Below are 16,460 nucleotides of genomic sequence, written 5' to 3'. Positions count from 1 at the left end.
ACTTAATTTTTATACATTTTAGATTACTAATTAATTTTAACCAATATTTTTTTAATCCATGTGATTTAATTAAAATAGACAACTAAAAAAGGACCAGAGATAGAAATTCATTTTATTTAAATTTTTACTTTTATATCTATCTGAAAAATGCACAAGTATTTGTTTTTGTCTATGGAATATTTATTTATTTATTTATTATTATTTATTTTTTTTGGGGGGAAATTTTTAACGGGTTTGTTTTAGCATCCAAACCCGGGACAGTATTCGGGTCGGATGCGGATTTTTAGCGGATCCAAACTCCACACTTGCCACAGACCCGTTAAAGTACCAAAACCCCTCGAAAACCCTCTCACTGGAATACCAGATCTCTGAGGTTGAAACATCGATGTCGATCCGCGCCGCCGCTGCTCGCCGCCATCCATGGCGCTCTCTTCTCGCGAGACACTTCTCCTCCTCATCCTCTTCCGCCGCCGTGGACTCGCTCCTCCTCCGATCCCTCAAAGAGCACTACCTCGAAGTCTCCCGCATGACGCCTCCCCCGAAGGTGAACCCTCCATCGCCGTTCACGATCGTGAAGGGGGGTCTTGATCGGGATGGCCCGGTGCTTCGTGGGGCGTACAAGGATGAGGAAATCTCCATCACGGTGATGCGCCTCGCCAACATCGTCCCTGCTGATGCCGATGATGACGAGAATTCGATCAACCAGTTGTTCCTCCATGTCGATGTGTCGAAACCCTCGAGGGCGGACTCGCTTCATTTCCTCTGTGGGCTCTATCCGGACGCGCTCGGTATCCACTCTGTCTGCTTACGGCCCAAGGCGGAGTCTGGTGCTGCTCCTGAGTCGTCTAGGGTCGTCTCCAAGTACCAAGGCCGTGTTTTCTAGTGAGTTTGTGAATGCACTGTTTATTGATGCAATTTTTCCTTTGCATTTCCTTAAAATTTTTTACTTCATTCTATCTGCATTTGATTTTGTTGAAAATTTACTTCTTGAGAAAATTCGTTAACGTTTCTGTTTCGAAAAAGATTGGATCAAGATTGAAATGTTGCAACATATAAGATATGATCTGTAAAACAGAAGTAAAATAATGGAAGCTGAAACTAAGAGTACTAATTTTGTCTCTGAAACTAAGCCACCTGGACAACTATATCACACTTTCATGTAGACTGAGTTTTGTTTATTAGATATGCTTGATTACGGATTTTTGCTTCACATTATGTGCTGCATTTCTTGACTCACAACCAGGAAACTTACGGATGAAGCATTTACTTTTCTTGAGTGGCAAACTATTGTCATAAGATTAGCAAGAAAAGATATAATGATCTGTTGCGGATGGTGATGCGTCCTACGTCTTCACTTATACTTTATCCTGTTTACGTAGTAAGTTGAAGTCCGGTTGTTTATTAGACATCTTTGGCTTTCGCATAGATTACAGAATTAGGGTTGCAATATGATTGTCTGAGATTGGGAACGTAGATAAGGTGTATGTAATTTACTAGCTAAAATTTAATTTCAAGTCTGAAAATATGCCATCTTTAGCTGTTTTCGATTATTATGAGGACAACAATTTTGCAAGCCCTTTGCATTGTCAACCATTGACCTAGTGGGATTTTCTTTCACCTTACATCATTAGGTTGCTAATAAACTAGTTTTGGGCCTAGCAAAGTCAAAATTTTATGTGGAAAAGTAAGCAGCCCAGCACTGGTTGCTTCTTGCTTAATTTGATTTACGTCTTAGACTGAAATTAAATGGTCAGTACAGTACCCTAGCATGTCCTAATGGAAAATGAAAAGTAGTAAATTCTTAACAACTAGTGTATACATTATATACAACATTAATAATACTTAAATTCTTTGAATAATCAGGCCATTAACTGTTAAGGGATGACCTTAATGTATATGGCTATTTCTCTGTATATTCTTCCATTTGATGTGGTTGTCTTAAGTGAAGAGGCAACTAGAATTTAAAGAGAGAAGGCTACTCATTCTTGATTATTCTGATTTTTGTTTTTTGAGTAAAATGTTTGATTGCCGAAATTTGTAATATAAATGAATTAATCAGATCATCCCAGAGTTTTTTTGGTTTGAAAACATCAAGCTAGCTCGATGCAATGATGGCTTGTTTTCAGCATTCATTGAGAAAGGAAAATAAAGTTTAGTGTGATCACTTTTCCAGATTGATTCCCTTGCATGAAGCATACATATCTCAGTTTCTTGCATATTCAAGTTTCAAGATTCTATTATGTAGTTGAAGTTGATCCTTGTATAAATTTTCATTAATGTGATGCAATTTTATCAGGTCAAAAGTTATGAAATTTTTATTTTCTCAATAAAAAACTTGAGCATGATAATGTTTCCAGGCATGTGCCATATTAATTGTATGTAAATGGCAAAAGCAATGTTAGAGAGTGGGCATTGAACTTAGGTAATATTCTTGAAAACCCTTTGAAAACCAACCACATGCTTTCATAACTAGCTTAAAAGGTTAAAATTAGAGGTCTCACTATCTTATTATGAGTTGCTCAAATCCAGTGACCCTAGCGCTTTGCCTGATTGCAATGGCTAGTAATATTGGCTTCATAAGCTACTTCTTTATTTCTCAAATTATTTCACACGGTTACAGGCTTACATTTGGCCCCGAGATTTTATAATAAGAATCTCATTCCTTGAGTCATTAACATGACAACTGTTTTCAAGTGAGATAGCTGCAAACTGCTTCCATTTACAAAAGTTTTGGTTGTTGAATTGACAGTGAACTGGATCAAAAACTAAGGGATGCATTCCACATATTTATTGAGTCGCGGGGTGTGAATGAAAAGCTTTTCCCATTTCTCCAGGCCTGGCTTTATGTGAAGGACCATCGGAACCTGATGCGATGGTTCAAGAGTGTGGGCGCCTTCATCAATGAACAGAAGTCAGCTTGACCTATAACTTGGATGTAGGTTCAACGTGTTGGGGAAAAAACAGTTGCTCATTAATGAGTTTTCACCCAAATGTTTGAAAAACTCATTTCATGTTCAGGGAAATAGAAATCATTATCTTCTAAATATTCCAACAGTTTTTTTTTTTTTTTCTGTCCTCCTCTTTCCCGTAGTAATTTATACACCATTAAAATTTAATTACCTCTCCTCTTATTTATTAGTTTATGTTTTTCACAAAACCTTGCTTAGTTCCCAACCTCGCAGGTTAAAAATTAGTGGAGAATACTCATCAAAGCATTTCAGTGCATGACGTCAACAAGAAGAAGAAGGTGAAGCAGATCTACAGGTAGCCTACCTTCTAGAAGTCTTATATTATGATTAATGGTTTATAGTTTGTGCTGTATTGACATCAATTTATTCTAATGGATTCTGAGAGGATACTCCTCTTTCGGTGCAATTTGGACAAATTTAGTGGACCTCGGCGGCTCAATCTCACATCAACATATGCTCTTCCTTGTTTAGGGGTTAAAAAATGGAGTTATCATTTATCCCACATCATTATATATTTCAGTATTTGGAGGTTCACTCATTCTATGGCCGTGAGGCCATATTAAAATTCAGAGTGCCCCCACATTGACATTAGAATAAAGGAAAAGTTGCATTAGCCCACATGAAAAAGTAGTGTTGGACTTTGTGGTTTGTGGGTTGGAGAGGATTGGTGGAGCCCATTCATGGGGTAGACTGTTTCTAAAGTTTTTCATGTGGATTGGATGCTATGGTTTGAAGTTTTGAACAACCTCAACCAAGCAATCAAGCATGTACAATGTACATGATATGGTGTGGATTGTATAATATCATACTGATTGAATAGTTTGCTGTTGACTATGTGTTTTCATGCTACATTCTCTTTTTTTAGCTCATTTTAATATTGCCTCTAATAACCATATTGACTATGAGAACTTGTTCTTTGATGACATTATTTTGAAATTTACCCTTTTCTAATAAGCTTTACTTTTAATTTAAGCAGGATGGTATATATAATAAAAAGAACACATATCTTAGTAATTTATTTTTTTAGCCTTGGATGCTTGCACAGTGATCATTATTATAGGTGGCTCCCCTCCCAAACCATCAAGATTATGTATTATTGTGTCATGGCCATATAAGAGTCATCCTGGCTGGACTGCAAAATCATAAGTAGCTCAGTAGTGCCAATGCTCTTGATCTGATATGACAAAGCCTCACATAGTGATTTGAAAGGAAGCAAGAAGCAGGAGTTATGACTTCTGAGACCTTGCCCGAATCTAGTATGAATGGTTAAGAGAGCCTCTCAATCCACGTAGTAAGCAATTAAAAAAAGGAGCTGATCAGTTTTCTTTCGTGTGTAGTTTAATAAGATGGTGAAATCGGTAATGCATAATAAAAGAGTTAAGAGAATGACTGAATGAGAAAGACAACAATAAATCAGAGAGGATTCTTCTATCTTGGTCCATCCTCTTGTGCATGTCTGTTTGTGTGTGTATTTTTGGTGGTGGTGTTGGTGGTGGTTGGCTTCATAATGGCTTCTGTATTGGACATTCTGTGCTCATTAGAACTCCCACCAACTCTTTCCTTTTGTTTTTGTGGCTGCCCTAGGATTTATCTATCTGGAAACAGTAAGGACTATTAATTAATTGGATGATGACTTTGGCATTTGTGAAACTTGAAAAAGTGTGCTGATAAGATAGTGCTGGAAAATGGATCACCTGTGGCGACACTTGCTTTCCTGCCTGTAAACCAATTTTTAATGGTTTTACTGATTGGAAAACATGATATTTGAAACTAGAGCCCTGCTAAAGCTTGACTTTTTCTTTTTTATCCAAATACATGCTTTTAAGACTCATGGGAATCATGATTTTCTTGAAGTTAAGAGTTTGTTTCAATATCTGTTTAGTGTATTTGGGTTGAAAAAACATCAAAGCAGTAATCAAGGTTTTTCCATTTTGTGAGGCTAATAGTCCAATATCATGTAGTCATGTAGATATATGTGATTATTTATTTGTTTATTTCATGGTATCTATTTGTCAGTTATTTGCCGGCTGACATTGAAATAACTCAGCTCATCCTGTCGTGTTTCAATCAAAGATCATCTCTTCTGGTTTTCACTATCAATCTACATGGAAAATGATTTATGTCCAACTGATTTTATTTATTAAACTTCTTTTCATTTCTGCAGTTAGTCATAGTGTTTATCCATTATTCAAACACCTAGACTCCAACATATGATAATCATGTATATCTATCTTATTGCACTCTTTTTCAAGGCTAAACTAGTTCTTATTCATTTCTAAATTTCTTGGTATTTCCTTTATTTGTTTCAGAAATAATCATTACCTCATTTTATTGATCACAATTAACTCACTTGTTGCGGCATTGTTTTCATTGGAACAAGTTCATGAATGTATCTTGATTTCTCAGTTGTCTGTCTTTCTTTCAGGCTTGGTGTAATTCCATTTAGAATACTCTCAGAATGTAATTACATCACATCTGATTATTATAAGAAATTGAGAGCTATGACATCTTATTCTATGCTTAGAAATCCAATCATACAATCTAATCAGAACAAGTGACAATCTTGGCCGGCAATTTGATATTAATTTCTGTGTTTGTTAATTTGTACCCAGATTCTTGTCATTGCAGTGGAGCCTACAGAGAGAACATTAGCTAATCAAAATAATTTTGTGAGTTTATTCCTCTACTTAATTTTCAATCTTTTGTTTTTATTTTTCAACAGTACTTTAAGAACTTTCATAGTTGTTGGCCCTGCAACTGATGTTGATTTGGTGATAAAGACTTCCTTAGTTCTATTTAATAATTGTTCTTGTATTTTAGTGAATTTTTTTTTATAGATGGATTATTATTTCTGCTTCAAAAACAATAGTATTAGAATTAGAAACATGTTATGATATATATTGACATGAAATTCATAAAATTCATATGTGAAACAACATGTTATGATATATATTGACATGAAATTCAGAAAATTCATATGCTTTATTAGAAAGAAGACAAGATGGTACCTTTAAATCTTTGACTTGTTTTCTTTTGAGAAAGTAGCAGGTTTTTGTGGTGGTTGTGAATTAATAGTTCCTCCCATTATGTTCACCATTATTTGCCCTTTGACTGTTGATTATTATTATTATTATTATTATTATTATTATTATTATTATTATTATAAATAAAAAAGTTTCAATTGTGAAGATGAGAGTTGAAAACTATGGTTGGCAAAAACAAACACTATGATAGCATTAGGTGCATGTAGTCTCTATATCAATTATCATGTTGAAGCTTAGAGGGTTGCTTGCCATTCTCATAAGTCAGTGCAATAGTCAATATTAATGTTCATACGAGGTGGTCAAAGGCTATGTATACTTTATTTATTCATTTATTTATTTATTTATTTTATTGTGACATACAGCAGTTTTGCACACATGTAAAAAAAATTTGGTCAAAAATAAAAGAATTTTCACTTTTTTTTAAATGACCAAAAATAGTGGAAAATGGCATTTCAAATATTTATTTTGTGGGAAGTAAAAAAAAAACTGAGATAATAAAGAGTTTTATGTAATTTTTATTAAGATCAGGATGGTTGAAGAAGCGGGAGGAAGTGATATTTATTATATATATATATTATATGTGCCCACTTCAAGTATAAAAATATTAAAGTGATTGTTAACTAAAATGAAGAAAGTCGAAGAAGTATTACTTCTCCGTTTATTGTGAAATAATTGAAATTATGATGAAATTAATGGCCAAAGTTGGGAAAACCAACCCATTATTCTCCTGTTAGTTTATAATTTTCTGACAGTCATTAATATATATATATATATTTTTATAATATTATATATATATAGACAAATTGCAACAAGCGCCCATCCCCTCAAAAAAAGTGTAAAAGGGACAATATGTAATTAGCATTTTAAATACCTCCAAAGATTTATTATGTGGAGAAGAACGAACATGTGAAGTAATAAAAAATATATTATTTTACATTTTAAAATAATATATCAAGGATTATAATTCAACGATTGTGAATTCTGTGCATAATTAATGAATAATGGATTACAATATAGAATTTCAATAAACAGTGCTAAAATGCCTTACCACTAGAACAGGCTGTATTTATTTATAAATTTTAATATATTATGTTCAATTAATTAAAAACAAAAATTAGGTGACTATGCGGCCCTAGGAATTCCATTAATTTGTTAAAATATTATAATAAAATATATTGTAAAATATTAAAGAAGGACAGAGTAGTTTACAAGGACAAGCAATTGAATGTGAGCCAAGAACCTGAATTACATGCAATGCCCAATCCCATTTCTCATCATTTTAAATGAGAACAAAGGTCCACAATTCTTTTGAAAACGATATGCACACAGTAAAGTAAATATATGATTACCATTTTATTCATATATATATATATATATAAATGTATAAATAATTCAAGTATTAGGCCATCTCCAATCCAAAACTCTGGTTCTCAAAAATACAGTTTCTACAGTAAAAGTTTCTCCAACTATCATCTATATTTTTAACTCTAAAATAGAATATTCTATAAATATTCTTTTTTATTTCACAATTTATATATTCATACTATCCACAAATTTAATCATCTTTAAATCTTATCCACTTTTAACCAATGAATTATTTAAAATATGATTTTAATTTTTATAATTATTATAAATATTTATTAAATATAAAATAAAATTCAATTGGTTAAAAAATGCAAATACAAAAACAAATATTACATTAATTACTTAATAAAAATATAACATACGAACAAGCACCTAAAAACAACACATTATTGGAAATTAGAGTAACACATAAGTTTTTAATTATCTTCGTTATTTGCTTAGCGCAACCATAAATATTCAATCAATGAATTGCGAAGTGCAATATGAGCGTCTTTGTCCTTAATTTGCCTGACCAAGAAATTGTCGCAAATTATTTTCTTTAATATAATATTTCTTATTAATTAAAAATATTAACTTAAATTATAAGTTATTAATTTAATTAAAATATCAAGTTATAAATATAAATTTTTAAAAAATTAAAAATTATTAAAAAAAAAAAACATAAAATCAAAACTGATCAAAACAGAAATAAAAAATAAAATTTTAAATTTTAAAAAATAAACATAAAATGAAAAAAAAAATTAAAAAACAGAAAATCAAAACTAACGCTGCTACAGTGGCGCGCTGCCCAATATCCAGCGCGCCACTGGAGCTAGAAATTTGATTTGGCGGTTGGAGCATCTCTGCTCCAAATCAAAAGATTTGCGCCAAATTAAATGGTGCGTTGGAGATGCTCTTAGTTGAGTTAATCATTAATATTTTTAACAATAATTTGATCGATATTAATTAATTACTATATTAATCTAATTAATCAAGTTTCCTAAAAGACGTATATTTTTAAATTGATGAGTAGTATTTTGTTATTTATTTATTATTTTTAAAAATTATGTCTAATTATTATTCAAATTTTTCTTATAGGTGTTTATTCCAAATTACTTCACTTATTTGGTTTTATTAAATAGGTAAGATAACTTGAGAAATCAGAGTATTTTAGTGTATTTGTCGACCAAACTTATCCTTTTTTTTTATTATTATTAACTTAATGTTTGACTTTGCTTTAATTTTTTTTTTCTCGGTCAACTATGTAAATAGGTGGTCACAAATCAAGAGTAGGATTGGTTTTGAAGTAGAGGCCGGCATGGCACATCATCATGAGCCAAGCTTGCATGCCATTTACAATGCTATCCAAGAACATTCATAAAAAAGTTATGTATATTTATATCATATATTATTATATAATAATAATAATGGAATTCCCTGTCATGGGTTTTTTTCTCTCTTTCTTTTAGTTCTTTAATTATTCATTTTTACATATGTAATATATATATATATATAGTCAATATCTTAATTTTAAAAAATAAAAAATAAAAAAAAATTTATCTTAAACTATGAGCTATCTTATTCTCCTCTATATTTGACTTTTAGGATTTGCGTGATTAGTGCTTTTGTCAATTAAAATCACTTGCTTTTAGGAAAAACAAACTTTAAAATAGTTCACGAGTGTTTGGATTGATTTCTTATTTTTCTATTATTTCTTTTAAGTTGCCTTCATTTAGGAAGTTAGAGAAAAGAAAAATTTTAAGCAAACAAGAAAACATTAAAAACAAATAATCTTTCTCTAAACATATCCATATTTCAAAATTAAACCAATTCCAATAACTACTAATATTAATTAATAATTTAAGATAAATTTATTATTCAATACTTTCTATTCTTAATAAAATAATAAAATCTTACCAAACTTGTTTCACTTAAACAAATGATTCAAAGTTCACATCTTTATATATATAGATATATATATATATATATATATATATATATATATATATAAACCCCTGCACCCACAACCTACTTAAAAGAGATCCACTTTCTTACATCTCATCTAGGACTAGTTTGGAATCCATTTTTTTTTTCTAGAAAATTGAATTAAATAATAATAATAATAATAATAATAATATAACATTCACTTATATGTAACATTCCCATTTTATTAAAAAATAATAATAATAATAAAAAGAAAAATAAGAGAAGTGAAACTTTTGAAACACATCTTCCACCAAGAAGGCCAAAGTTTTAAGAAACATGGCTTAAAGTGTGCATCATTTAGAATTAGTGCTTGTTTAGTATGATAACATGATACCAACATTAACATACATATATTGCTACTCTCTCATCATCCACCTACTGAATTTATCAATAATGCCACATTCTGGTTCTCTACTTGTCTTTCTCTTTTTCAATTGTCCCTTGGACCATTCATATCACTTTCTTTTGACAATATCTTCTCTCTTGACCATGAAATTGTGGTCCATATATTTGTTTATTTATAATATATAATTTTAAGAAAACTTTCAAAAATATATTAAAAGAAAATATATTAAAAACATCCCTTTGGTTATCTTGTCTTTTAATTATTATTTCTATGTATATATATATTAATATGTATGGGGAGTTGTAATATGAAAAAATTGGAAAATGGAGTGATTGATAAATAATTATTTTTGGCCTTTTGGATTAAATTCACTTAAAAATATTTATTTTAGCATCTAAATTATGCAATTTTTTTTAAAATACATTTTGATACTCCATCATATATGAGCTCACAAAAGAATGTGCCACATATGTTGTTACTTTAGTTGTATTGTTCGCCCAAAAAAACAAAAATAAAATAATTTTATATTATTATTATTATATTAATTATATAATTTATAAATAATTTAATCACTTTTTTTATTTCTTTTCTTCTATCATCACACCATCTCATTATCACTTTTGATAATTGTTTGTGAGCATACGCAATTATATGATTCTTTTCTTTTTGTTTCCTATGTTTTTAGTTAAAATCTATTAACTTACTTTTAAAAATAAATAAATTTTACATAAAGAACAAATTATCATTTCTCTCTCTTTGTCAAGGTTGTGTCGGAAGGGAAATAAAATTCAAAGATAAATGTGTGCATTTATGGTATTTTAATTTTTTTAAATATTTTATAATAGCCTATCCTTTGTAAGTCAATCCGTCTTGTCTTATAATAATAATAATTAATTATTATTATTATTATTATTATTATTATTATTATTATAAATTATAATTATAATTTATTATTATCATTATTATTATTATCTAATAAGTGGATAAGTCATTGAAAGTCAGGGCATGCAAGGGTGTATGTTGAATGCACCACAGGCTCTCACCCTATGTACACATATCACTAGACTATACTAGTGTTAGCTATCTTAAAATATTATTATTGTTCATTTTAATTTTTTTAATTTTTTAACATAAAAATTGGAAGAAAATTAATTAGATTGATATGGAAACAAAACAAACTGAACTCTCATTATCTTTTTTTTTAAATATTCAATTTATAGAATTAATTCCAGCTTGAAATTTCTATATATATATATATACATTTTTCCCCTCTTTCTATTATCTTATGAAAATTAAATTACTGTAAATCAGTTTTTTATTCCGTTACTTAAAAGTTATCCAAATTTATTTATATTAAAATAAAAATCAGATTTACATATACACCATTCTAAAAACTATATTTATACATAATAACTCACAAAAACAATAATATTTGTGTTTTCATCTAAATAAAGATCAGAGAAATTTGGGTTTTTTTTAAAAAAAAATAAAAATCAGTTGACTTTTGTTTACACTGTGCTGTACATGCCTATTTTTTGGGTATTTATAAAAAGCATACTAAAAAAAATAAAGAATAAAAAAAATAAATCTCAGTAGATCAAGGCATAACAGCCCTAAGATCTCAATCCAACAACAAACAAAAATTCAAAAACTCAAATCCCACACAAATACCCCACTTCACCACTTCATTGTGATCAAGAGAATACTCCCTCTATTTCATTTTTTTATATGTCATAAACCCTATGTTTTTTTTTATCTGTTATTTTTAAACATTAAAAAGCATTTATTATTATTATTATTATTATTTTTTTAAAATTATCCTAATATTATATTAATTTTTTTAAAAAAATTTAATATGAGAAAAATATAAAAGATATAAATTATGGATTATTTTAAAAAAAATTAATTTTTTTATTAAATTAAATAAAATAATCAATTTTTGTGAGATTCAATTATTTCACGATGGATGAATGAATAAAAAAATAAAGGGAGTAATATAATTAGATAACACCATCGAGGGTAAAGTAGTCAATTCAAGGAACAAGAAAGAGAAAAGCGCGAGGATAAAAAGGGCAGCAACCCTCCTCTCCCACCCATCAACAACATTTCGAATAATAAAACCACCCAAAAAAATTTAATTTATATATATATATATATATAAATAAAATAAAACGCGTAACTCGCCGAATTAATCGCCGGTCTCATCCGTCCTCGGCGGATCGCCGATTCATTGGGATATTTACATAAATATCCCCGCGAAGTGCAAAGCGGAAAGTTTTAGGGATTGAGAGTTTAGGGTTTCGGGGATGGTGGCGAGGATGATGAAGTGGAGGCCTTGGCCGCCGGCGGCGACAGGGAGGAAGGTGGAGGTGAGGTTGGTGGTGAGGAGGGTTGAAGGTGGAGTGGAGGGGTTGGGGGAGAAGGTGGCGGTGGAAGTGAGATGGAAAGGAGGGAGGATGGGGTTGGGAGCGTTGAGGAGAAGGGTGAAGAGGAACTGGACGAGAGAGGAAGGGGTTGGTGATAGTGGGGTTGTTGTTTGGGATGAGGAGTTTCGCAGTGTTTGTAGTCTCACGGCGCATAAGGAGAATGCTTTCCAGCCTTGGGAGATTGGTTTCACTGTTTTCTCCGTGAGTGTTCCTCTCTCTCGATCGATCGATGTTTATTTGTTTCTTGGATTTTTTTTTTTAGATGTCTTTTGAAGTTAGGGCTTTGATTGGGAGTGGAAAAATTGTGTTTTTTTTTTTTTGTTGGAATTTATTGGATTTTGAGTGTTGTTTTTGTTGATAATTGATTTGTTTTTGAATTTAGGGGTTTTGATTTGGTGGAAATTATGTTTTTGTAAAAGTTTGCTTTTTGTTTAATATTTTTATTATGGATTTCATGGATATGGAATCAGTTCCCGTCCTTTTCTTCTTCATTTGTATGGGGATTAATTTTTAGCATATCAGTGCACTGCTGAATTTTGACCTTTTTTTTTTTAATGGATAATTTGCCTTGAGATTCATAGTTGGTTGGGATTGGAAATCAAAGATCATTCAGTTTCTAGTGGATTTTTTATTCTAATTCAAACTCATAGTACTCAGTTTTCTTTTATGTAGTTTCTGTTTGGATTAAGAAGAAGTTTGGGAAAAAAAAAGAGAGAATTTTATGTTTATGTTTATTCATTCAACCAAAATACAAGAAAACAGTAATATTGTGGAAGTTTATATTTTTGTTTGACAATTCGATTAACTGCTTTTTCAGAAAAAAAAGATGATATGGTGTTTTGACTTTATCATGTGCTACTGGATGGTCCTGTTGTCCGTTGAAAGTTTTTTTGATTGAATTTCATGCAGTAATTATATTGCTTATGTGTGTGATCATACATGTGATTGTATTGCCTTGTTGTATGATAATATTTCAGGGATTAAACCAAGGGCCAAAGAAGTTATCTGTAATTGGAACTGCTTCGCTAAACTTGGCAGAATTTGTGTCTGCTGCTGATGTAGAGACTGAGATAAATCTTCCGCTGTTGCTTCCTGATGCTCGTCCTGAGTCTCATCCAACTCTTAATGTAAGTGTTATATTTCCCCTAATAATTGTATTTTCATCAAAGTACTTTAGATCATTAGGTATTCAATTTTGATTGCCATACAAAAAAAGAATTGGTTGGCTTATGCCATTTAGAAAGATTCTTTGAAATACCTTTCTTGCTTGACTGATATATGTGCATGCTATACCTTGTTGTGGCATCTGATGTTCTGTAAACAGGTTATAAAAGCCTGTATCTTTGTCAAATTCCTGCCATGGTTTATGATGTCCATTACGTTAGGCTGCAAAATTGTTCCATGTTACTTTTCATTTATGCTTTATTCTTCTTATGCATGCATTTACTTTTTGCAGTACCTAATACGCAATGTTTTTATTTTTCAACGTTTATCTTGACAATAGGACTATTTATATTGCAGTTAACTCTCAGCCTATTGGAGTTGAGAACTTTTCAAGAACCGGAGGTCATGCAAAGATGTGTGATGCCTGTCACCTCCTCTCCTCCCTCGGGAGATTCTCTGCCTTTGGAGAAGGATGAACTTTCTGCTTTTAAAGCTGGATTAAGAAAGGTGAAAATACTTTCAGATTTCATATCAACTCGGAAAGTCAAAAAGATGTGTCGTGATGATGACGGGAAGCGAAGGAAAATGCTCAACTAGGAGTGAGGATGGGGAATATGCTTACCCATTTGACTCAGACTCCCTTGATGATGATGATGCTGATGAAGTGGAAGAGGGTGATTCTAGTTTTAGGAAGTCATTCAGTTATGGTACTTTGGCATCCGCGAACTTCTATGGGGGTCCCGTTTGTTCTGACTTGAGCATAAAAGGAGATTATGAGGAATGGATCCCCTATAGCCATCGGCGATCAGATGTAGGTTTGTCAAACTTGGATCAGGCAACAAAGCCAATTTCTGACCAGCCCCTTAGGCAGACTTCAAAAAGGAGTATCCTGAACTGGAAGAAAAGGAAGTTGAGTTTTCGATTGCCAAAGGCCAAAGGCGAGCCATTATTAAAGAAAGGGAATGGGGATGAAGGTGGTGATGACATTGATTTTGATCGTCGGCAGCTGACTTCATCTGATGAATCTTACAATGTAGGTTTTTTTTTGTTTTCTTTTGTTTATTTGTAGAAGATTGGTGATGCTACAACTAGTTTTCAGATGCAAGTGAGCTCATGATCATTTTTGCAGGGGTTCAAAGCTGATGATGATGGATCAGGACAACGGTCATCTTTTTCTGAATTTGGTGATGACAATTTTGTTGTGGGCAGTTGGGAATCAAAGAAGTTTGAAAGCCGTGATGGTCAGATGAAGCTTTTCACACAGGTTTTCTTTGCTTCCATTGACCAAAGGAGTGAACGAGCTGCGGGTGAGAGCGCATGCACGGCTCTGGTTGCTGTCATCGCCGACTGGTTCCAATCCAATGTGGACATGATGCCTATCAAATCTCAGTTTGATAGCCTAATCCGTGAGGGTTCTCTTGAATGGAGGAACCTTTGTGACAACCAGAATTATCGGGAGCTTTTCCCTGACAAGCACTTTGATCTTGAGACAGTTCTTCAAGCGAAGATCCGCCCACTTTCTGTCAATCCAGGGAAGTCCTTCATTGGGTTCTTTCGCCCAGAAGGTACCACTGACAACAACAGTGGCTTTGATTTCTTGCATGGAGCTATGTCTTTTGACAGTATTTGGGACGAGATCAGCCAAGCTGGAAGTGACGAGTGTCCTGTGAACGGAAGCCCTCAGCTTTACATAGTGAGCTGGAATGACCACTTCTTTGTCCTCAAGGTTGAGCGAGATGCCTATTACATTATAGATACTCTTGGTGAGAGGCTTTACGAGGGCTGTAGCCAAGCTTACATTCTGAAGTTCGACGAGAACACATTGATCTACAAAACCCAGGAAGAAGAGAAATCTGCAAGCTCAGAAGCCGGGGGAGCTGACAAGCAACCGGCCACTCAAGAAAATAACACAAAATGCTCCACAAGAGAGGATGCTACAAACAATGGTGCTATTGAGGAAGAAATAGTGTGCAGAGGAAAGGAAGCCTGCAAGGAATACATCAAGAGCTTTCTTGCTGCAATCCCGATAAGGGAGCTGCAAGCCGATATCAATAAGGGCTTGAGGGCATCAACTCCATTACATCATCGGCTCCAGATTGAATTCCATTACACAGAGGCATCAAAGGAGATAGTACCTGTTACACCGATGTCAGTTGAGCCGATACCGGAGCCAGAAGCTGCTGTTACCTTCGCACAATCAGCAAATTTGGAGGTAGAGGTTGTATAGAGATGTTTCAGGTCTTAATGTGATTATTTACTTAGGTTATTTGTTTTTTTATCGGTCTCTGCTTGAATCGGAGAGGGATGATTCTAAAGAGAGGATGCGCCAATCCAAAGAGCGGCCGGGTACCTTTTTTTTTCGGTTTTCGTCGTCTGAATATAATGTATTTCCTTTCCTTTTCTGTGTCTAAAAGAAATGTTGGGTCTTTGTCAGTAGCTTGATATCTAATATATCTAACCGAATGAAAGGACTATTTTATCGCTAATATGTAGCCATTGAAATGTTGAATGTTGTAAGTATTAGCTGGTGATGCTTAGCTTGATGAATAAATTTTTGTTTATATATATATATATATATATTATTGAAGATTCTCTTGCATTGTTTGAATAGATATTGTTTTGACCTAGTGTTGTTCATGACTTCACATTATTGTGATTGCATGAATTTCAGCTAAATGATTAGCTTAAACAATCACATGCCTTCAAATCAGGGAATGTACTTTTGTAGGTAGGAATTGGCCCAACTAGGGTAGGTTTATCCAATTAAGGATATTCATATCTAATTCTGGTCTAACAGGTTAGGTTAAGGTTTTTGGTAAAATGACTTGGTTTTGTAACTTTTGTGGAATGGATTTGGGCATGCACCCTAGTTTGGTTGATCTTTAATTAATGAGGTTTTTTTTTCAGGCAAAAATTCAGGCAATTTCTCGTTTTGCTTTTGTGTTATTTTGAGGTATTAAAATGAACAAAATTATTCAATTGAGGGACTAAAACAGCCAATCTTTTTAATTGATGAACGAGGTGGATAAATGTCGCGGTTTCGGAATTGTAAAGCTCTTGAAAGCTATTCTTCGTCGTTCCGGATTTGCATGGCCTATTAATTGTTTAATTTTGTCGACAAAATAAGTGAAAGAAAAATAGAAACATAGTTCACAAACATTGGCGACAAAAAAATCTTGCC

At 32.4% G+C, this 16,460-nt stretch overlaps 2 protein-coding genes across 2 annotated transcripts; both read left to right on the top strand.

Annotated features, from left to right (window-relative positions):
• The first annotated feature begins 357 nt into the window (after positions 1–357).
• Positions 358–3,066, top strand: LOC120276891 (uncharacterized protein At2g39795, mitochondrial). Its single transcript, XM_039283626.1, has 2 exons — positions 358–882; positions 2,750–3,066. Exons 1-2 carry the CDS (start codon positions 386–388, stop codon positions 2,919–2,921), a joined length of 669 nt encoding a protein of 222 aa, XP_039139560.1. The 5' UTR covers positions 358–385; the 3' UTR covers positions 2,922–3,066.
• Positions 3,067–11,808: 8,742 nt separating this feature from the next.
• LOC120277402 lies at positions 11,809–15,840 on the top strand. The gene is given in 5 exon segments (XM_039284235.1): positions 11,809–12,316; positions 13,093–13,242; positions 13,637–13,849; positions 13,851–14,312; positions 14,409–15,840. Coding segments are annotated over 5 exon segments (2,244 nt in total). The 5' UTR covers positions 11,809–11,995; the 3' UTR covers positions 15,507–15,840.
• Positions 15,841–16,460: the final 620 nt, after the last annotated feature.

The sequence above is a fragment of the Dioscorea cayenensis genome, chromosome 15 (genome assembly GCF_009730915.1).
Source record: "Dioscorea cayenensis subsp. rotundata cultivar TDr96_F1 chromosome 15, TDr96_F1_v2_PseudoChromosome.rev07_lg8_w22 25.fasta, whole genome shotgun sequence".
NCBI classification, from domain to species: domain Eukaryota; kingdom Viridiplantae; phylum Streptophyta; class Magnoliopsida; order Dioscoreales; family Dioscoreaceae; genus Dioscorea; species Dioscorea cayenensis.
The sequence above is the reverse complement of the archived record's forward strand: the minus strand, read 5'-3'. Positions and strand labels throughout refer to the sequence as shown.

What these genes read in the sequence shown, in the direction of transcription:
- LOC120276891 (XM_039283626.1), top strand. Translation starts at nt 386, where the DNA reads ATGTCGATCCGCGCCGCCGCTGCTCGCCGCCATCCATGGCGCTCTCTT. An exon ending in TACCAAGGCCGTGTTTTCTA is followed by an intron (nt 883 to 2,749) that starts GTGAGTTTGTGA and finishes TTGAATTGACAG; the next exon opens with TGAACTGGATCAAAAACTAA.